Source organism: Scomber japonicus, chromosome 16 (assembly GCF_027409825.1).
Source record: "Scomber japonicus isolate fScoJap1 chromosome 16, fScoJap1.pri, whole genome shotgun sequence".
In the NCBI taxonomy this organism is placed as follows: Eukaryota; Metazoa; Chordata; class Actinopteri; order Scombriformes; family Scombridae; genus Scomber; species Scomber japonicus.
Genome location: NC_070593.1, coordinates 672,146 through 694,645, shown reverse-complemented (window position 1 = coordinate 694,645; position 22,500 = coordinate 672,146). Strand labels below are relative to the sequence as shown.

Below are 22,500 nucleotides of genomic sequence, written 5' to 3'. Positions count from 1 at the left end.
CTCCCTTCTTCCCCCTCCTTTCCTTCCTTCCTTCCTCCCTTCTTCCCCCTCCTTTCCTTCCTTCCTCCCTCCCTTCCTCCCTCCTTTCCTTTCCTTTCCTTTCCTTCCTTCCTTCCTTCCTCCCTTTCTTCCTTCCTTCCTTCCTTGACTCGAGGACATCCTCTGAGTCAACATGATGAGAAACTTCAAATCAAGACTAAAACTAATGATTTATTTTACTGTCAGTGTTCTTACTGGTACATATTATTTATTGTTCTTTATTCTTTTTGATGCTCTTCTATTCTACTTTACTGTCCACTAATAAAAGATTATCTGATCTTATACCAATAAGTCATAAATCATTATTTTGAGATCGATAGATAGATGGATAGATAGATATTAATTGTCATTCAGATTATACACTAAACAGCTCAAAATAGTACAGTATATTAAAAAGTGTATGTATGTAATGTATGTAATGTGTATATATTATATTGCACAGTATAATTTCACAGCAGTAGTCTGTAAACTTGTAGACTTAAATATATATTGTTATCACATTTGGCGGGAATCTGCCTCTAAATGAGTGTAAGTGTGTAATAATAACCTGATCTGGAGCAGAAACAGTAAATCTCACCTGTTGCTTTGGACACTGTCAGTCAGCAGCTGTCACAGCGGAAGCGGGACAGGAACATGACATATATGGCTCTGTCGTCACTCTTCCTGTGACGTAGGAGCGCCGATGTTCCCGCCCACTCCGGCTCTTTACAAACGGCGCCATAAAAAAAAAAAAAAAAAAACACACACACACAACGACAGTTTTTCACCTCAACCGTCGCTCGTTACCGTGACTGTTCCTCGTCCGTGTGTCAGCCACCGTGTCTGCTCCCGGTGGGCCGGTCAGCTCGGCCCGGTAGCGGTCCCGGTAGCTCGGTAGAAACACGGTCAGCTTCGGTTTGTTGTGAAGCCCCGAGACGTGACGTTGTCTCTAAAGGAAGCGATGGCGCCAAACTCCTTTTAAAAAAGAGACAATTTAAAGTTTGCAACGGTCGTTTTATGAGCTGCTGACATGCAGAAACACAAATAAAGAGTTAAAACAAAGTCACAACATGTTGTCTTTACATCGGCGTACATGTCATTTAAGAAACAGCTTGTTTATTTATAGAAATTAAACTCAAACTCAAACTTTGACGTCATGTTCTGCTTGTTTTGGTTCAGTCGTCATCGGCTCAAAACAGCCGTTAACTTTAGATTTAGAGTAAATTAAGTGAAATTATTCGTGAACTCCGGCTCAAGATGTCACTTCAATAATAAATCTCTGTGTTTAGTGTTTTATTTTTCTTATTCTCGTCGGTATTTAAAGGACTCCGCCGGTAAAAGTCGGTTCCGTTAAATCAGCGGGTTTTTAAACGGAGGCTGGCGCGCGGCTCTCGGGGAGGGGCTTCCATCTGTGTCGTAGAGGAAAAGGAAGCCTGCTCAGCCAATAGCAGTGCGCCACTGCTGGGAACAAAACGCGCGTGGCCAATAGCGCTCGCGAGTGGCTTGCTTTTCCTCCCGAGCTCGCTCCTGATTGGACGCTCACCCAGCCGATGCCGTCATTTCCCTCGTGGCGCCGCATTCGCATCGACCAATCACGACCCCAGAAGAGATATCACCTATTAAAATCAAGGGATCACTCCACCAATCACATTTGCCCCGTGCGAACAGCGCTGTCAGCGGAGCCAATCAGATGACGGGAAACAGAGCTCGCGGCTCAACAGCTTGTTGTTCGTGAATCGGTGAGCAGCGCGAGGAGGACGCGGCCCCGGCGGAGATGTGAGTATAAAACCGGTCACTTTCCTCCCGGAGCCACCGGGAAGCTTCACCGGGTAGAACCGCCGGTAGAGGCGGGCGGAGGCCGGGGGCGGAGGCCGGTGGAAGCCCGGTGAGTGGCGGCTGCTCCGGGCTGAATGAAGAAATGTGAAGCTTCTTTTGTGGATCAAACATATTAAATAAATAAATGTCCCGGTTGGTTCCGTCGAGCCTCTCCGGTGCAGTCCGGTCCGCTCCGGTTCATACTAACTTACGGTAGTTACCGGCGGCTCCGCGGCGCGAGCTTAACCGTTTAAATCTCCACCTAGCTCGCTAGTTAGCCGCATGCTACATGTAGCTGCGGTGTTACGCTCTAACTGGTCACCGTGTTATCTGGTGACTCTCTGCTAAACATGACTTTATGTAGTTTCATGTGTAATCACTTCTCATCTGTGTTTTAATATCTACACATCTCAACAATTCATGTGAGTTAAACTGTGTTCGGGAGACTCACTAATGTCTCCTAACGTTAAAATGTGAGCGTCACCAGGTAACACGGTCACCACTTGGACCGTAACACCGGAGAGTGGAGGTTCCTAGCCCCGCTGCCCCGCCGGAAAACAGCCTCTGTGTACGGGCTGAGTTCCAGCGGAGACTCGGTGGAGCGGCGGGCTGTTAGCTGGCTGTTAGCTGGCTGTTCCTTCGGAGGGAGGAGGTGAAGTTAGCCGAGCTAGCCGAGCTGACATGGCGAGCTGTGATGGCGACGTGACTCAGAGGAGCAGCGAGAGGAGCGGGAAGCTGCTCCTGCTCCGTGTCCCCGCACAGACCCCGCACCGACCCGCAGACAGGTCACCTTCACCCCGCAGAGCCACGCACAGCCGCGTACACTGGCGGGGTGCAAGTAAAATGTTTGTTAGCGAAGTTACGGCGAGCTGTTTGTGCCACATAAGAGAAGCAGGGAGGGGGGGGGGCTGCACAGGGTTAGCTTAGCACTATTTTACAACCTCGGGACAGTTTGACACTCTACCCCCTGCCCCCTGTCTTTCACCCCATGTCCTCTGTCTTCTGCCCCCTGTCCTGTCCTCTGTTTTCTGCCCCTGCCCCCTGTCTTTTACCCCATGTCCCCTGTCTTCTGCCCCCTGTCCTCTGCCCCTGTCCTGTCTTCTGTTTTCTGCCCCTGCCCACTGTCTTTTACCCCATGTCCCCCGTCTTCTGCCCCCTGTCCTCTGCCCCTGTCCTGTCTTCTGCCTCCTGTCCTCTGTCTTTTACCCCCTGTCTTCTGTCCACTGTCTTTTACCCCCTGTCCTCTGTCTTCTGCCCCTTGTCCTCTGTCTTTTGCCCCTTGTCCTGTCTTCTACCCCTTGTCTTCTGTCTTTTACCCCTTGTCCTCTGGCCCCTGTCTTCTGTCTTTTGCCCCCTGTCTTCTGTCCTTTGCCCCCTGTCTTCTGTCCTTTGCCCCCTGTCTTCTGTCTTCTACCCCCTGTCTTCTGTCTTCTACCCCCTGTCTTCTGTCTTCTGCCCCTTGTCCTCTGCCCCCTGTCCTGTCTTCTACCCCTTGTCTTCTGTCCCTTGTCCTCTGCCCCCTGTCTTCTGTCTTCTGCCCCCTGTCTTCTGTCCCTTGTCCTCTGCCCCCTGTCCTGTCTTCTACCCCCTGTCTTCTGTCTTCTACCCCTTGTCTTCTGTCTTTTGCCCCCTGTCCTGTCTACTACCCCTTGTCCTCTGTCCTCTGCCCCCTGTCCTGTCTTCTACCCCTTGTCCTCTGTCTTTTGCCCCTTGTCCTCTTCTAACAGTTCTCTCCTCTCTTCTCTTTCAGTGATCCCAAAATCTGTCGAGCTGGACTCCCTCAAATAACCAGAAAGATGAAGGTGAGTGTTTGACCTGCGACCCTTAAACACAAAGAGCTCATACTGGTGTCACACTGGTCTCATACTGGTCTCATACTGGTCTCACACTGGTGCCATGCTGGTCTCATACTGGTGTCACACTGGTGTCACACTGGTGTCACACTGGTGTCACACTGGTCTCATACTGGTCTCACACTGGTGTCACACTGGTCTCATACTGGTCTCATACTGGTGTCATACTGGTGTCACACTGGTCTCATACTGGTGTCACACTGGTCTCATACTGGTGTCACGCTGGTCTCATACTGGTGTCATACTGGTGTCACACTGGTCTCATACTGGTCTCATGCTGGTCTCATACTGGTCTCATACTGGTGTCATGCTGGTCTCACACTGGTGTCATACTGGTGTCACACTGGTCTCATACTGGTGTCACGCTGGTCTCATACTGGTGTCACGCTGGTCTCATACTGGTGTCACGCTGGTCTCACACTGGTCTCACACTGGTCTCATACTGGTCTCACGCTGGTGTCATACTGGTGTCACGCTGGTCTCATACTGGTGTCACACTGGTCTCACACTGGTCTCATACTGGTGTCATACCTCACACTGGTCTCATACTGGTCTCATACTGGTCTCATACTGGTCTCATACTGGTGTCATACCTCACACTGGTCTCATACTGGTGTCACGCTGGTCTCATACTGGTGTCACACTGGTGTCATACCTCACACAGGTGTCACAGTGGTCTCACGCTGGTCTCACACTGGTGTCACACTGGTGTCACTCTGGTGTCACACTGGTGTCACACTGGTCTCACGCTGGTCTCACACTGGTCTCATACTGGTTCTCCTGTCCAGTTTACATTGATGATACTGATCCGTCTACGATCCTCCAGTCGAGGTGAAACGTGTGAATCTGTTAGCAGAGAAACAGCTGATTAAATGTAGTGAGTTAAATAAGACGGTTAGTTCCTGATCATGTTTAACTGAGCCGCTGTTATCAGAGTAAACACAAGAATACCATCTACAGGCAGGGGTGGGGAAAGTAACTAGTTACATTACAGAGTAACTAGCTCCATTATAATGTAACTAGTTACTTTATAATGGAGCTAGTTGCCTTGTGAGAACAGTAATAGATTACTTTAGCATCATCACACAGCCGAGTCTGAAGCATCACGTGTAAATATTTACACTAACAGCAGGAAACACACACAGTCACACACTCTCTCTCACACACACACACACACACACACAGAGAGAGACACACTCTCACACACACACACACACACACACACACGTGATACAGGAATAAAAACACAACTAAACGACTGAGAAGTGAAACTGGAGCTAACGTGTTATAATCCTGCTGCAGAGCTGAAACTATTTATATTAACTAGGGCTGTCAGCGTTAACGAGTTAATCGCGATTAGATTAATGCAATCCATAACGAGCAAGCCTTTTTGTCCCTTCTACTCCCCCGTAGACGGCTCCTCTAGCTGTAGCGCTATGCTTTGAAGTGGCCTCCTGCAGTAAACCTACCGCGCTGATGGAAAGTAAGAGAGCTACTGGACTTTTGAACGGCTTGTTTAACTTTAAAACACTTCCAGACGCTTCAGTTGACAAGTCAAAAGTAAAATGCAACCTGTGTCAAACGGAGTTTAACTACCACCGGAGTACGTGGAGTTTGAGTTAGCACCTCCACGCTAAACACCCAGGTGCAGCCAAGCCAGCCTCAGCTCCACCAAAGGACCATTTTGGAGTGTGGGAGTCGCAGCAGAGCCGTGATTGATTCCCAGTTAAGACACTCTGGTAAGAAATGCTTTACATTATGGGCTTAAAACTGCCTTCAAATGGACAATAACAGGATTTTAAACATGACATTCAAAACGCCATTAATAGCGATTAACTATGGAAACTGAGATTAATCTCGATTAAACAAATTAATCGTTTGACAGCCCTAATAATAACTTTACTTTATTAAATATGACAGTAAACAGACAGTTACCTGTAGAATGTAATAAAGTCTAAATCTTTATTAGTCACATTCTTTCATTACGTTCAGGTTAAAGTTTCACTTCCTGTTGGGATTCAGTCATCAGCAGGAAGTCCTTTAAATGATGATGTCACTGTGATGTCACAGCTGATGTTCAGAGACTTTGAAAGTAAATCTGAGACTTGAGATGTTGCTTATTGTGTTCTACTTCCTGTTAGAGAAACATCTGTGACAGTTGAAGTTGAGCTGTCTGAGAGGAAAGAGTCAGATATGAAACATGAATCCTCTCGTAGCTGAAGACGAGATGAGAAACGAGCTCTGACCGAAGCAACGAGAGTCAGATCAATAACTTCCTGTCAACATGTTGGTCATGTGACTTCAGAGCCTTAAGAGTTAAAGTAGAAAGTTAAGAGTCGAAAAACACACAGTACACACTACACATACACACACAATACACACACACACACACACAATATACACGCTATATACACACACACACAATACACACGCTATATACACACACACACACAATACACACACACAATACACACGCTATATACACACACACACACAATACACACAATACACACACACACAATACACACGCTATATACACACACACACAATACACACGCTATATACACACACACACAATACACACGCTATATAAACACACACACACAATACATACACACACAATACACACGCTATATACACACACACACACAATACACACAATACACACACACACAATACACACGCTATATACACACACACACACAATACACACAATACATACACACACTATATACACACACAATATACACAATAGATACAGTCAAGCCCGAAATTATTCATACCCCTTTTGGACATGCCACTTTTTGTTCAAATGTAAATAAAAGCTGACTGAAATATTTTTTTTACCACAATGATGCCTTTTGTACATCGTCTTTTTATCTTCTTGGAGACGCCTGTGTCACTTCTGGTCAAAAAACAACTTGCTGGTTGAATAAAAGTAACTTTAAGTCAAAATTTGCCAGGAGTATGAATAATTTCGGGCTTGACTGTATACACACACACACAATACACACACACACACACAATACAAACACACACACAATACAAACAATACATACACACACACAATATACACACACAATATATAGACACACACAGTATACACACTAACAACTTCAGATACATACACAATGTCTCTCTCTCTGTCTCTCTCTCTCTCTCTGTGTGTGTGTTTATGTTTATATTATAAACACACATGTTCAGATGTAAACCTGTGTGTTCTATGTTCTGTGAATGTACGGTGTCCTCAGAGGGTCAGTTTGAGCTGGGAGTGAATGTACGGTGTCCTCAGAGGGTCAGTTTGAGCTGCGGGTGAATGTACGGTGTCCTCAGAGGGTCAGTTTGAGCTGTGGGTGAATGTACGGTGTCCTCAGAGGGTCAGTTTGAGCTGGGAGTGAATGTACGGTGTCCTCAGAGGGTCAGTTTGAGCTGGGAGTGAATGTACGGTGTCCTCAGAGGGTCAGTTTGAGCTGGGAGTGAATGTACGGTGTCCTCAGAGGGTCAGTTTGAGCTGCGGGTGAATGTACGGTGTCCTCAGAGGGTCAGTTTGAGCTGCGGGTGAATGTACGGTGTCCTCAGAGGGTCAGTTTGAGCTGGGAGTGAATGTACGGTGTCCTCAGAGGGTCAGTTTGAGCTGTGGGTGAATGTACGGTGTCCTCAGAGGGTCTGAGCTGCGGGTGAATGTACGGTGTCCTCAGAGGGTCAGTTTGAGCTGGGAGTGAATGTACGGTGTCCTCAGAGGGTCAGTTTGAGCTGTGGGTGAATGTACGGTGTCCTCAGAGGGTCAGTTTGAGCTGTGGGTGAATGTACGGTGTCCTCAGAGGATCAGTTTGAGCTGGGAGTGAATGTACGGTGTCCTCAGAGGGTCAGTTTGAGCTGTGGGTGAATGTACGGTGTCCTCAGAGGGTCAGTTTGAGCTGGGAGTGAATGTACGGTGTCCTCAGAGGGTCAGTTTGAGCTGTGGGTGAATGTACGGTGTCCTCAGAGGGTCAGGTTGAGCTGAGGGTGAATGTACGGTGTCCTCAGAGGGTCAGTTTGAGCTGGGAGTGAATGTACGGTGTCCTCAGAGGGTCAGTTTGAGCTGGGAGTGAATGTACGGTGTCCTCAGAGGGTCAGTTTGAGCTGGGAGTGAATGTACGGTGTCCTCAGAGGGTCAGTTTGAGCTGGGAGTGAATGTACGGTGTCCTCAGAGGGTCAGTTTGAGCTGCGGGTGAATGTACGGTGTCCTCAGAGGGTCAGTTTGAGCTGGGAGTGAATGTACGGTGTCCTCAGAGGGTCAGTTTGAGCTGTGGGTGAATGTACGGTGTCCTCAGAGGGTCAGTTTGAGCTGCGGGTGAATGTACGGTGTCCTCAGAGGGTCAGTTTGAGCTGGGAGTGAATGTACGGTGTCCTCAGAGGGTCAGTTTGAGCTGGGAGTGAATGTACGGTGTCCTCAGAGGGTCAGTTTGAGCTGGGAGTGAATGTACGGTGTCCTCAGAGGGTCAGTTTGAGCTGGGAGTGAATGTACGGTGTCCTCAGAGGGTCAGTTTGAGCTGGGAGTGAATGTACGGTGTCCTCAGAGGGTCAGTTTGAGCTGTGGGTGAATGTACGGTGTCCTCAGAGGGTCAGTTTGAGCTGGGGGTGAATGTACGGTGTCCTCAGAGGGTCAGTTTGAGCTGGGAGTGAATGTACGGTGTCCTCAGAGGGTCAGTTTGAGCTGTGGGTGAATGTACGGTGTCCTCAGAGGGTCAGTTTGAGCTGGGGGTGAATGTACGGTGTCCTCAGAGGGTCAGTTTGAGCTGCGGGTGAATGTACGGTGTCCTCAGAGGGTCAGTTTGAGCTGGGAGTGAATGTACGGTGTCCTCAGAGGGTCAGTTTGAGCTGGGGGTGAATGTACGGTGTCCTCAGAGGGTCAGTTTGAGCTGGGAGTGAATGTACGGTGTCCTCAGAGGGTCAGTTTGAGCTGAGGGTGAATGTACGGTGTCCTCAGAGGGTCAGTTTGAGCTGGGAGTGAATGTACGGTGTCCTCAGAGGGTCAGTTTGAGCTGGGAGTGAATGTACGGTGTCCTCAGAGGGTCAGTTTGAGCTGAGGGTGAATGTACGGTGTCCTCAGAGGGTCAGGTTGAGCTGTGGGTGAATGTACGGTGTCCTCAGAGGGTCAGTTTGAGCTGTGGGTGAATGTACGGTGTCCTCAGAGGGTCAGTTTGAGCTGTGGGTGAATGTACGGTGTCCTCAGAGGGTCAGTTTGAGCTGGGAGTGAATGTACGGTGTCCTCAGAGGGTCAGTTTGAGCTTTTATAATTTATTCTAATTTTAGCTCTTTGTTGTTTTTATGTAGAGAAATGTTTTTATCACTAAAGTTATAATGCTGTGTGTGTATTAATGTGTGTATCTCTGTGTGTGTGTGTGTGTGTTGCAGGCAGCAGACGAGCCTGCCTACCTGTCAGTGTGTATTACTGTGTGTGTATTAATGTGTGTATCTCTGTGTGTGTGTGTGTGTTGCAGGCAGCAGACGAGCCTGCCTACCTGTCAGTGTGTATTAATGTGTGTATCTCTCTGTGTGTGTGTGTGTGTGTGTGTGTGTGTTGCAGGCAGCAGACGAGCCTGCCTACCTGTCAGTAGGGACGGATGTCAGTGCGAAGTACAGAGGAGCGTTCTGCGAGGCCAAAATAAAGACGGTTAAACGGATGGTGAAAGTCAAGGTGAGACACCTGCAGACAGGAAGTGACACGCGTAATGACATCACACCTTTTTATCCATATTAACAACGTGAAGTAAGTCTGAGCAGTTTCTGTTTAATAGGAATTAAATGAATGTAAAGGAAGTGACTTTATGAGCTTTTAGGTTAATTTCAAATTAAAAGTAGTGCCAACACATAGAAGACAACAGTGAGTTCTACATTTTATTTTGGAAGGATTGCACTCTTCCTGTTCCAGCTCGTGATATTTGAGTTCAAACTGAGAATCTCACACGAAGCTGCTTCAGCTCCTTCACTGAGCTGCTGACCTTTGAACCCGGCTCCTGTTACAGTGTGGGGGGGGGCACACACACTCACATTCACACACACACTCACACACACACTCATTCTCACACACACACACAGACACACACACACGAGCTGCTGGGGAAAGTCTGCAGCATCGAGAGCGACGAGGAGCCACACAACTGGTTCCTGGCTCTGGTACGCACACACACACACACACACACACATACACACACACATACAGACACACACACACACACACACTAGACGTTGATACCTGCAGCTGAACATTTATAATATAATTAGCTTCAAAACAGAAGAATCGCTCAATCAGCTGATGATGTCATGTGATGATGTCATGTGATGATGTCATGTGATCAACACGTCTGTTTGTGTCTGCAGGTGAATCTGAAAGGTGAAAGTACGTCTCAGGTGGTTCAAGATGACCAAGTCAAAGGACCTCTGAGGGTAAGACGATGAAGATGATGATGATGAAGATGAAGATTGTCTGGTCTGGTTTGTGTTGAATTAAATGTAATACGTGTGTGTGTGTGTGTGTGTGTGTGTGTGTGTGTCTCCAGGTCGGCTCCACTGTGGAAGTGAAGACTAACGAAGGTTTATCCAGCGAGGCCGTCATCAGTAAACTAACAGACGCAAGTCTCTATACTGTTGGTGAGTACTGCAGTATTATAGTGATGTAGTATGCAGTATTACAGTAAAAGTACTGCAGTATTATAGTGATGTAGTATGTAGTATTACAGTAAAAGTACTGCAGTATTATAGTGATGTAGTATGCAGTATTACAGTAAAAGTACTGCAGTATTATAGTGATGTAGTATGCAGTATTACAGTAAAAGTACTGCAGTATTATAGTGATGTAGTATGCAGTATTACAGTAAAAGTACTGCAGTATTATAGTGATGTAGTATGCAGTATTACAGTAAAAGTACTGCAGTATTATAGTGATGTAGTATGCAGTATTACAGTAAAAGTACTGCAGTATTATAGTGATGTAGTATGCAGTATTACAGTAAAAGTACTGCAGTATTATAGTGATGTAGTATGCAGTATTACAGTAAAAGTACTGCAGTATTATAGTGATGTAGTATGCAGTATTACAGTAAAAGTACTGCAGTATTATAGTGATGTAGTATGCAGTATTACAGTAAAAGTACTGCAGTATTATAGTGATGTAGTATGCAGTATTACAGTAAAAGTACTGCAGTATTATAGTGATGTAGTATGGGGCAGAGCTCTGATTGGCTGTTGGAGTGATGATGCTGAGAAAGGTTTCGCTCAATGAGCTGATGTCATGTGATGTCACATTTTCTCTTGGCTGTCTGACCAATCTGCTGCCAGCGTTAACTTACTGACACATGTCATCAGTGATGTCATCAGTGATGTCATCCAACTAAACTTTATTTTCACTAGTAAACTTCAAAATGTTCACAGCTGTTTGTTCAGTGTAATGAACTCTGTGTGTGTGTGTGTGTGTGTGTGTGTGTGTGTGTGTGTGTGTGTGTCTCTGTGTGTGTGTGTGTCTCTGTGTGTGTGTGTGTGTGTGTGTGTGTGTTTTCAGTGTTTGATGACGGAGACGAGAAGACGCTGCGTCGTACGTCTTTGTGTCTGAAGGGCGAGCGACACTTTGCAGAGAGCGAGGTGAGTCACATGACCGAGGGACTGATGGTGATTGGTAGCTAGGTGGTGGGTGGAGCGTCAGTACTGACTTGGTGATTGGTAGCTAGGTGGTGGGTGGAGCATCAGTACTGACTTGGTGATTGGTAGCTAGGTGGTGGGCGGAGCGTCAGTACTGACTTGGTGATTGGTGGCTAGGTGGTGGGTGGAGCATCAGTACTGACTTGGTGATTGGTAGCTAGGTGGTGGGTGGAGCATCAGTACTGACTTGGTGATTGGTAGCTAGGTGGTGGGTGGAGCATCAGTACTGACTTGGTGATTGGTGGCTAGGTGGTGGGTGGAGCATCAGTACTGACTTGGTGATTGGTAGCTAGGTGGTGGGCGGAGCATCAGTACTGACTTGGTGATTGGTGGCTAGGTGGTGGGTGGAGCATCAGTACTGACTTGGTGATTGGTGGCTAGGTGGTGGGCGGAGCATCAGTACTGACTTGGTGATTGGTAGCTAGGTGGTGGGTGGAGCATCAGTACTGACTTGGTGATCGGTAGCTAGGTGGTGGGTGGAGCATCAGTACTGACTTGGTGATTGGTAGCTCGGTGGTGGGTGGAGCATCAGTACTGACTTGGTGATTGGTAGCTAGGTGGTGGGTGGAGCGTCAGTACTGACTTGGTGATTGGTAGCTAGGTGGTGGGTGGAGCATCAGTACTGACTTGGTGATTGGTAGCTAGGTGGTGGGTGGAGCATCAGTACTGACTTGGTGATTGGTAGCTAGGTGCTGGGTGGAGCATCAGTACTGACTTGGTGATTGGTAGCTAGGTGGTGGGTGGAGCATCAGTACTGACTTGGTGATTGGTGGCTAGGTGGTGGGTGGAGCATCAGTACTGACTTGGTGATTGGTAGCTAGGTGGTGGGTGGAGCATCGGTACTGACTTGGTGATTGGTAGCTAGGTGGTGGGTGGAGCATCAGTACTGACTTGGTGATTGGTAGCTAGGTGGTGGGTGGAGCATCAGTACTGACTTGGTGATTGGTAGCTAGGTGGTGGGTGGAGCATCAGTACTGACTTGGTGATTGGTAGCTAGGTGGTGGGTGGAGCATCAGTACTGTATTAGAAAATGTCTAAACAATAATAACCGTGAGTTTGACTGTAATGATTTCCTGTTTGATGAAGTTTGATAAAGTTATGTTAATTAATGAAACGTTGCTTCATGACCCTCCAGACTTTGGACCAGCTGCCGCTGACCAACCCCGAACACTTCGGCACACCGGTCATCGGCAAGAAGTCGAACCGCGGCGGCCGGCGTTCGGCTCAGGCTGTGTGAGTGTTTCAAACTTTAACATTTATATATCCCAGCATGCACCTCACTCTGTTAACTACAGCTCCCAGCATGCACCTCACTCTGTTAACTCCCAGCATGCACCTCACTCTGTTATATACAGCTCCTAGCATGCACCTCACTCTAACTCCCAGCATGCACCTCACTCTAACTCCCAGCATGCACCTCACTAACTCCCAGCATGCACCTCACTAACTCCCAGCATGCACCTCACTCTAACTCCCAGCATGCACCTCACTCTGTTATATACAGCTCCCAGCATGCACCTCACTCTGTTTACTCCCAGCATGCACCTCACCCTGTTAACTCCCAGCATGCACCTCACTCTGTTTACTCCCAGCATGCACCTCACTCTGTTATATACAGCTCCCAGCATGCACCTCACTCTGTTTACTCCCAGCATGCACCTCACCCTGTTAACTCCCAGCATGCACCTCACTCTGTTTACTCCCAGCATGCACCTCACCCTGTTAACTCCCAGCATGCACCTCACTCTGTTAACTCCCAGCATGCACCTCACTCTGTTAACTACCAGCATGCACCTCACTCTGTTAACTACAGCTCCCAGCATGCACCTCACCCTGTTAACTCCCAGCATGCACCTCACTGTTTACTCCCAGCATGCACCTCACCCTGTTTACTCCCAGCATGCACCTCACCCTGTTTACTCCCAGCATGCACCTCACCCTGTTAACTCCCAGCATGCACCTCACTCTGTTAACTACAACTCCCAGCATGCACCTCACTCTGTTAACTCCCAGCATGCACCTCACTCTGTTAACTACAACTCCCAGCATGCACCTCACTCTGTCATATACAGCTCCCAGCATGCACCTCACTCTGTTAACTCCCAGCATGCACCTCACTCTGTTAACTACAGCTCCCAGCATGCACCTCACTCTGTTAACTCCCAGCATGCACCTCACTCTGTTAACTCCCAGCATGCACCTCACCCAGTTAACTCCCAGCATGCACCTCACCCTGTTAACTCCCAGCATGCACCTCACCCTGTTAACTCCCAGCATGCACCTCACTCATTAATGAAGGTGTTGATGTTTGTGTGCCAGCGCTGACGAGGAGAACGAGTCTTCGTCCAGCGAGGATGAGGAGGAGGATCGGAGGAGACTCAACGACGAGCTGCTGGGGAAAGTCTGCAGCATCGAGAGCGACGAGGAGCCACACAACTGGTTCCTGGCTCTGGTACGTACACACACACACACACAGAAACAGAAACACACACACACACACACTCTCTCTCTCTGATCAGAGCTCTGATTGGCTGTTGGAGTGATGATGCTGAGAAAGGTTTCGCTCAATGAGCTGATGATGTCATGTGATGTCACATTTTCTCTTGGCTGTCTGACCAATCCGCTGCCAGCGTTAACCTCTCGACCAATCCGCTGCCAGCGTTAACTTTGATTACTGACACGTGATCAGTGATGTCATCAGTGATGTCATCCAACTAAACTTTATTTTCACTAGTAAACTTCAAAATGTTCACAGCTGTTTGTTCAGTGTAATGAACTCTGTGTGTGTGTGTGTGTGTGTGTCTCTGTATGTCTGTGTGTGTGTCTCTCTGTGTGTGTGTGTCTCTCTGTGTGTGTGTGTGTGTGTGTGTCTCTGCCTCTCTGTGTGTGTGTGTGTGTGTGTGTGTGTGTGTGTGTGTGTGTGTGTGTGTGTGTGTTTCAGGTTGTGTCTCCCAGCTGTAATGATGAGCTGGTGGTGAAGAAGGATCAGTGTCTAGTCAGATCTTTCGGAGACTCCAAGTTGTGAGTTTTCACTTTGATATTTTAACGTTATTGATCATCAGAAACCGATCAGCTGTGATTGATCAGCTGTTTCCTGTTTCCTGTTTCCTGCAGTCACACGGTGGCGAGGAGACACGTTCACATCGTCAACAACATCAGCCTCAACAAGTCTGAGTTCACCCACAGGAGAGGTACTACAACTCCCAGCATGCACCTCACTCTGTTAAATCCCAGCATGCACCTCACTCTGTTAACTCCCAGCATGCACCTCACTCTGTTATCTACAGCTCCCAGCATGCACCTCACTCTGTTAACTACAGCTCCCAGCATGCACCTCACTCTGTTTACTACAACTCCCAGCATGCACCTCACTCTGTTTACTACAACTCCCAGCATGCACCTCACTCTGTTTACTACAACTCCCAGCATGCACCTCACTCTGTTATATACAGCTCCCAGCATGCACCTCACTCTGTTATTTTCAACTCCCAGCATGCACCTCACTCTGTTTACTACAACTCCCAGCATGCACCTCACTCTGTTATATACAACTCCCAGCATGCACCTCACTCTGTTATATACAGCTCCCAGCATGCACCTCACTCTGTTATATACAACTCCCAGCATGCACCTCACTCTGTTTACTACAACTCCCAGCATGCACCTCACTCTGTTATATACAACTCCCAGCATGCACCTCACTCTGACTCATATTTGTTTCTATATTAAGAACTGTTTATTTTACCCTCTCCTCCTTCCACCTCTTCTTCCTCCTCCTCCACCTCTTCTTCCTCCCTCCCTGCACCCCCCACAGGTTTTGAAGCGGCCCGGGTCTTCCTGAGGTCTAAAGATGTCCCCGAGGTCTGGATGATGGACATGAGTCAGATTCTGGACTCGTCCTCCAGCGATGATGATGACGACGAAGAGGAGAAGGAGAGCGAGGAGGAAGAGGATGAAGACGAGAAGAAGAAGAAGAAGCACATAAAGGAGGAGGTGAGAGTGATGTCACAGCAGGTGAGAGTGATGTCACAGCAGGTGTGTGTGATGTCACAGCAGGTGTGTGTGATGTCACAGCAGGTGTGTGTGATGTCACAGCAGGTGGGTGTGTGTGTGATGTCACAGCAGATGTGTGTGATGTCACAGCAGGTGTGTGTGTGATGTCACAGCAGGTGTGTGTGTGATGTCACAGCAGGTGTGTGTGTGTGTGTGTGTGATGTCACAGCAGGTGGGTGTGTGTGTGATGTCACAGCAGGTGGGTGTGTGTGATGTCACAGCAGGTGGGTGTGGTACTGCTGGAGGTTCAGGTGTTAACTTAAGTGTGTGTGTGTGTGTGTGTGTCTCTCTGTGTGTGTGTGTGTGTGTGTGTGTGTGTGTGTGTGTGTGTGTGTGTGTGTGTGTGTGTAGCCGGAGGAAGAGCAGGACCCTGAGGAGAGAGACCACTTCCTGCAGCAGCTCTACAAGTTCATGGAGGACCGAGGTGAGACCAGCTTTAACCCTTCCTTCCTTCCTTCCTTCCTTCCTTTCCTTCCTCCCTGCCTTCTTTCTTCCCTTCCTCTTTTCCTTTCTCCCTCCCTCGTTCCTTATTTACTCCGTCCTTCCTTCCTTTCCTTCCTTCCATCTGTCCTTCCTCCCTCCCTCCTTCTCTCCTCCCTGCCTTCTTTCCTTCCTCCGTCCTTCCTTCCTTCCATCTGTTCTTCCTCCCTCCCTCCTTCTCTCCTTCCTTCCTTCTTTCCTTCCTTTCCTCTTTTCCTTTCTCCCTCTCTCGTTCCTTATTTACTCCGTCCTTTCTTCCTTTCCTTCCTTCCATCTGTCCTTCCTCCCTCCCTCCTTCTCTCCTCCCTTCCTTCTTTCCTTCCTCCGTCCTTCCTTCCTTCCATCTGTTCTTCCTCCCTCCCTCCTTCTCTCCTTCCTTCCTTCTTTCCTTCCTCCCTGCCTTCTTTCCTTCCTCCCTGCCTTCTTTCTTCTCTTTCCTCTTTCCTCTTTCTCCCTCTCCCTTTTATTTTGACGGTATGTTCTTAAACTCATAAAACATCAAGCTGACTTTTATTTTGACGGTATATTCTTAAACTCATAAAACATCAAGCTGACTTTTATTTTGACGGTATATTCTTAAACTCATAAAACATCAAGCTGACTTTTATTTTGACGGTATATTCTTAAACTCATAAAACATCAAGCTGACTTTTATTTTGGCGGTTCCTTCCTCAGGGACCCCCATCAACAAGCCTCCTGTTCTGGGCTACAAAGATCTGAACCTGTTCAAGCTCTTCAGACTCGTTTATCAGCAGGGAGGCTGCCGCAAGGTGAGATCTGACACTGACATCACTTCCTGTACAGATGATACCGCCTCTGACCTCAGAGACCGCAGACAGGAAGTGAAGCAGCAGCTGATTGGTGTGTGTGTGTGTGTGTGTGTGTGTGTGTGTGTTTCAGATCGAGAGCGGGACGGTGTGGAAGCAGATCTACATGGACCTGGGGATCCCCGTCCTGAACTCTGCTGCGTCCTACAACGTCAAGACGGCCTACAGGAAGTAAGACAACCTCACGCCTCACTGATCAATGTGTTGGCGCTTAAAATAAAAATATAATAAAATAAAACTAGGGCTGTCAAACGATTAATTTTTTTAATCTAGATTAATTGCAGAGTTTCCATAGTTAATCACGATTAATGGCGTTTTGAATAGCATGTTTAAAATCCTGTTATTTTCCATTTGAAGGCAGTTTTAAGCCCATAATGTAAAGCATTTCTTACCAGAGTGTCTTAACTGGGAATCAATCACGGCTCTGCTGCGACTCCCACACTCCAAAATGGTCCTTTGGTGGAGCTGAGGCTGGCTTGGCTGCACCTGGGTGTTTAGCGTGGAGGTGCTAACTCAAACTCCACGTACTCCGGTGGTAGTTAAACTCCGTTTGACACAGGTTGCATTTTACTTTTGACTTGTCAACTGAAGCGTCTGGAAGTGTTTTAAAGTTAAACAAGCCGTTCAAAAGTCCAGTAGCTCTCTTACTTTCCATCAGCGCGGTAGGTTTACTGCAGGAGGCCACTTCAAAGCATAGCGCTACAGCTAGAGGAGCCGTCTACGGGGGAGTAGAAGGGACAAAAAGGCTTGACACATTAAAACACGTTATGGATTGCATTAATCTAATCGTGATTAACTCGTTAACGCTGACAGCCATAATAGAAATAAAACACAAAGAGAGAAAATCTGCCAAATTCTTATAAAGCTTTTAATTAAGTTTCATCAACAGTTATTAACCCTTTATAGGACACTCATTGAAAGGAAGGAAGGGAAGGAAGGATGGATGGAAGGAAGGAGGGAAGGAAGGAGGGAAGGAAGAAAGGGAAGGAAGGAAGGATGGATGGAAGGAAGGAAGGGAAGGAAGGAGGGAGGGAGGAAGGAAGGAAGGAAGGTAGGGGGGAGGAAAGAAAGATAGAAGGAGGGAGGGAGGAAGGGAAGAAAGAAGGAAGGAAGGAAGAAGAAAGGGGGATGGGGGAGGAGAGAAGGAAGGATGGGGGGAGGGAGGAAGGACAGATGGAAGGAAGGACGGAAGAAGGAAGGGAGGAGAGAAGAAGGGAGGGAGGAAGGGCAGATGGAAGGAAGGAAGGACGGAGGAAATAAGGAACGAGGGAGGGAGAAAAGAAAAGAGGAAGGGAAGAAAGAAGGCATGGAGGAAGGGAAGGAAGGAAGGATATTTTGGGATATTTATCGAAGTTACCAAATATAAGTATTTGCCCAATAAAGGGTTAAAGTGTAAATGATCCGTCTGAAAGTGTTTAAATTAAATAAAAGGTAGAGTAACGTAACGTCACATTTCTGTGTTCAGGTACCTGTACGGTTTCGAGGAGTACTGCCGCTCCGCCTCCATCACCTTCAGGACCATCCACCACAACAACCCCCGCCCCCCCTCCACACCAGCCAATCAGAAGACAGCGGAGCCTAAAGGGCCCCCGTCGCCGCCGGTGAAGGCGGAGCCCGACGACGACGACAAGGCGGAGGAGGCGGAGTCAGAGAGCGAGAGCGAGAAGGAGGAGGTGAAGGAGGCGCAGTCGTCCCCGAGGGTGAGACGCCGAGACTGAGCAGGAACAGAGAGAGGAAGTGATGTCACTGATCTCCACCTTCATCATGTGACTGTGTGTGTTTCAGGGGAGGAGGAGGTGTGTGAGACCGGAGAGAGAGCCTCCCTCCAGACCAGAGAAGAGAGGAGGAGGAGGAGGAGGAGGAGAGAACAGCGAGGAGCAGAGGGAGGTGAGGAGACGCAGCAACAGACGGATGGACGACTCGGAGAGAGGCTCTGAGGAAGAGGAGGAGGAGGACGACGATGATGAAGAGGACGAGGAGAGTGAGCGAAGGAGAATGGACAGGTGAGTCTGACTCCACCTACTGTAGTAGCTAGTCTACCGTAATTACTGTAGGAGCTAGTCTACCGTAATTACTGTAGGAGCTAGTCTACCGTAATTACTGTAGGAGCTAGTCTACTGTAATTACTGTAGTAGCTAGTCTACAGTAATTACTGTAGTAGCTAGTCTACTGTAATTACTCTAGTAGCTAGTCTACCGTAATTACTGTAGGAGCTAGTCTACCGTAATTACTGTAGGAGCTAGTCTACCGTAATTACTGTAGTAGCTAGTTTACTGTAATTACTGTAGTAGCTAGTCCACCGTAATTACTGTAGGAGCTAGTCTACTGTAATTACTGTAGTAGCTAGCCGACTGTAATTACTGTAGTAGCTAGTCTACAGTAATTACTGTAGTAGCTAGTCTACTGTAATTACTGTAGTAGCTAGCCTACTGTAGTAGCTAGCCTACTGTAATTACTGTAGTAGCTAGTCTACTGTAATTACTGTAGGAGCTAGTCTACCGTAATTACTGTAGGAGCTAGTCTACCGTAATTACTGTAGGAGCTAGTCTACCGTAATTACTGTAGGAGCTAGTCTACTGTAATTACTGTAGTAGCTAGCCGACTGTAATTACTGTAGTAGCTAGCCGACTGTAATTACTGTAGTAGCTAGTCTACTGTAATTACTGTAGTAGCTAGCCTACTGTAGTAGCTAGCCTACTGTAATTACTGTAGTAGCTAGTCTACTGTAATTACTGTAGTAGCTAGTCTACCGTAATTACTCTAGTAGCTAGCCTACCGTAATTACCGTAGTAGCTAGTCTATCGTAATTACTGTAGTAGCTAGTCTATCGTAATTACTGTTGTAGCTAGTCTACCGTAATTACTGTAGTAGCTAGTCTATCGTAATTACCGTAGTGGCTAGTCTACCGTAATTACTGTAGTAGCTAGTCTACTGTAATGACTGTAGTAGCTCGTCTACCGTAATTACTATAGTAGCTAGTCTACTGTAATGACTGTAGTAGCTCGTCTACCGTAATTACTATAGTAGCAGCACAACTAAATTGCCAGGTTCTGTTAATTTTCTTTGATGTTTGTGTTGATGTCATCCGTCAGTAGGCTACGTAGCTAGATGGAGTCTTTATCTGGTTTATTCCTGTTTGTTGCTGAAATACGATCGGGAGGCAGCACGGGTTATTTTATTTTGAAAGACTGAAGTTTTATGATGCCGATTCAGTGTCTGACTTCCTGTCTGGTGCGATTTGCTCTGTTGAGCTTGTCGCGAGTTAGAAACGGCTCCGTCAAAAATAGAAATGCTGTGAATTGATAGCTGCTGAGACGCGGAGAGACGCTGCTGGGACGCTCCCGGTGGAGACGCTCTCATTGATTATAGCGGTACCGATCAGCTCCGGTGAATAGCGGCGCAGCTGTAACGCACCGCCGACGGACCCGGTGGAAACTGGGCTTGAGACGATCACATGAAGATTTAACGTCGTAGTTTTATATTAACATCAGGGATGAATAAGACGAGCAACTCAAAAATATGTTAAATAGTTTTAAAAGCAGCATCAGGTTTGTTAACATGTACATTTAGTTATCTTTATATTTATAGTTATATTTACCGTTAGGGTTACTTACCTTTTTTCTTTTTACAGTAAACATCTGAAAGTACAAGTACCTCAAAATTGTATTTAAAGTACTGAAGTATAGACTAATCAATGTAAAGTTGTTTTAATTAAAGTATAAATATTAAATAATTAAATTCAGGTTGTTGAGAGACAAACTACAACTAAAGATGAATCAGATCCTCAGGACCCTGTGTGAGATGTTAAACTGTGTGTGTGTGTGTGTGTGTGTGTGTGTGTGTGTGTGTCAGGAGCGACGATGATGAGGACGCCGACTCTGTGGCGGGGACGAAGGTGAGGGTGAAATACGGAAAAGGAAAAACTCAGAAGATCTACGAAGCTCACATCAAGAAGACGGACAACGATAACGGAGAGCAGTTCTACCTGGTTCACTACTACGGCTGGAACGTCAGGTGAGCGGGGGCGAGGGGGCGGAGTCTGTGTGAGGGAAGGGGCGGAGTCTGTGTGAGGGAAGGGGTGGAGTCTGTGTGAGGGGAGCGAGGGGCGGGGTCCGTGTGAGGGGAGGGAGGGGCGGGGTCAATGTGAGGGAAGGGGCGGAGTCTGTGTGAGGGGAGCGAGGGGCGGGGTCAGTGTGAGGGGAGGGAGGGGCGGGGTCAATGTGACTGACTGGTGAGGGAAAAGGGGGAGGAGTCTGTGTGACAGACATGTGAGGGGCGGAGTCTATGTGACAAGGTGAGGGCGGAGTCTATGTGACTGACAGGTGAGGGGGCGGGGTCAGTGTGACAGGTGAGGGGGCGGGGTCAGTGTGACAGGTGAGGGGGCGGGGTCAGTGTGACAGGTGAGGGGGCGGGGTCAGTGTGACAGGTGAGGGGGAGGAGTCTATGTGACTGACACGTGTGTCTGACGCCCCCACAGGTACGACGAGTGGGTGAAGGCCGACCGCATCATCTGGCCGGTGGAGAAAGGAACGAAGAAGAGGCAGAGGAAGAAGGTAAAGGTGAGACAGACTGGTGATAATCAATATTCCCATTATTGATCAGTCTATTTATTATTCTCTCAATTAGTTTGGTCCATAAAAAGTCAGAAAATGGTGAAAATGTTCATCAGTGTTTCAAAAATCAGTTTATTCACATTTAAAAAGCTGAATCAGAGAATTTTAACCTTTTTTTTTTTCTTATAAATGTTTAAAAAACGATCAATTGTCTGTTTATCGTTACACTTATCGTTTTAGTCTTCGTTATTATCACTTTATCGTTATTGACAATCGAGTCATGTGACCTGCTGAACCAGACCCTGATGCTGGAGTGAAGTCCTGTGATGTCACTTCCTCTTGGCTGTCTGACCCGAGCCTGAGAAGCTTCCACCGTCCAATCAGCTGCAGGGAGACAGGAAGTCTGGGCGGGGCTACTTTAACCTGATGGCGGTTGTCTGATTTTTAAACCTAGAATCGCCATAGCAACCGTCCCTCGCCCTGGCAACCGCTGATTTAATCACAGCAACCATTTAATGATGACATCAGAGCTCCTTTTAACAAGCTTTAGCTGTACCTGAAAACCGTAGCAACCGCCCGGCAACAGCTTAACATCCCAGAATAAGATAATTACAATGGAAAGAAAGGAAAAGGTTAAAACAGAAAGTATTTAAGGTAATGAACGACCTGATGTGCCTCTCGTGTCCTCAGCAGAACAAAGACAAGGACGAACCGGACAAAGACGACGAGAAGGCGACGATGGCACCGACGAAGCCTCCGGGAGCGAAGCGTGGCCGTCCTCAGATCAGGACCCCCCCCACCAGCTCGGCCGGCCGCAGCGTCTCCAACACGCCGAGCAGCGAGGGACGGTCCAACGGCAAGAGCAGCAAGACGGAGACGCCGCCCAACATGTCCAACGGAGACAGTAAGACACCGAGAGCGATGACACAGAAGTTCATTTTAAACTGCGTCAATTTTAACACAGAAGAAAAGATCAGAGGTAGAGGACTAGTGACAGAGGACTAGTGACAGAGGACTAGTGACAGAGGACTAGTGACAGAGGACTAGTGACAGAGGTAGAGGACTAGTGACAGAGGTAGAGGACTAGTGACAGAGGACTAGTGACAGAGGACTAGTGACAGAGGTAGAGGACTAGTGACAGAGGTAGAAGGACTAGTGACAGAGGACTAGTGACAGAGGTAGAGGACTAGTGACAGAGGACTAGTGACAGAGGACTAGTGACAG

General features: G+C 47.7%; 1 protein-coding gene and 2 non-coding genes across 3 annotated transcripts in view; all 3 read left to right on the top strand.

Annotated features, from left to right (window-relative positions):
- The first annotated feature begins 1,734 nt into the window (after window positions 1-1,734).
- Window positions 1,735-22,500, top strand: part of arid4a (AT rich interactive domain 4A (RBP1-like)) — a 26,997-nt gene continuing 6,231 nt past the window's right edge. The window contains exons 1-19 of the mRNA XM_053336170.1: window positions 1,735-1,794; window positions 3,584-3,635; window positions 9,256-9,366; window positions 10,050-10,115; window positions 10,229-10,319; window positions 11,227-11,306; window positions 12,499-12,596; window positions 13,683-13,815; window positions 14,305-14,384; window positions 14,478-14,554; window positions 15,178-15,356; window positions 15,768-15,840; window positions 16,572-16,666; window positions 16,797-16,894; window positions 18,189-18,423; window positions 18,509-18,726; window positions 20,576-20,737; window positions 21,201-21,282; window positions 21,967-22,180. Coding sequence (XP_053192145.1) covers window positions 3,630-3,635; window positions 9,256-9,366; window positions 10,050-10,115; window positions 10,229-10,319; window positions 11,227-11,306; window positions 12,499-12,596; window positions 13,683-13,815; window positions 14,305-14,384; window positions 14,478-14,554; window positions 15,178-15,356; window positions 15,768-15,840; window positions 16,572-16,666; window positions 16,797-16,894; window positions 18,189-18,423; window positions 18,509-18,726; window positions 20,576-20,737; window positions 21,201-21,282; window positions 21,967-22,180 — 2,098 coding nt within the window. The 5' untranslated portion in view covers window positions 1,735-1,794; window positions 3,584-3,629. The remainder of the gene's footprint in view (window positions 1,795-3,583; window positions 3,636-9,255; window positions 9,367-10,049; window positions 10,116-10,228; window positions 10,320-11,226; window positions 11,307-12,498; window positions 12,597-13,682; window positions 13,816-14,304; window positions 14,385-14,477; window positions 14,555-15,177; window positions 15,357-15,767; window positions 15,841-16,571; window positions 16,667-16,796; window positions 16,895-18,188; window positions 18,424-18,508; window positions 18,727-20,575; window positions 20,738-21,200; window positions 21,283-21,966; window positions 22,181-22,500) is intronic.
- On the top strand, window positions 10,914-10,995 carry LOC128376084 (small nucleolar RNA SNORD53/SNORD92). Its single transcript, XR_008323236.1, has one exon. It is a non-coding gene; the product is annotated as a small nucleolar RNA SNORD53/SNORD92 (small nucleolar RNA).
- Window positions 13,898-13,982, top strand: LOC128376089 (small nucleolar RNA SNORD53/SNORD92). Its single transcript, XR_008323240.1, has one exon. It is a non-coding gene; the product is annotated as a small nucleolar RNA SNORD53/SNORD92 (small nucleolar RNA).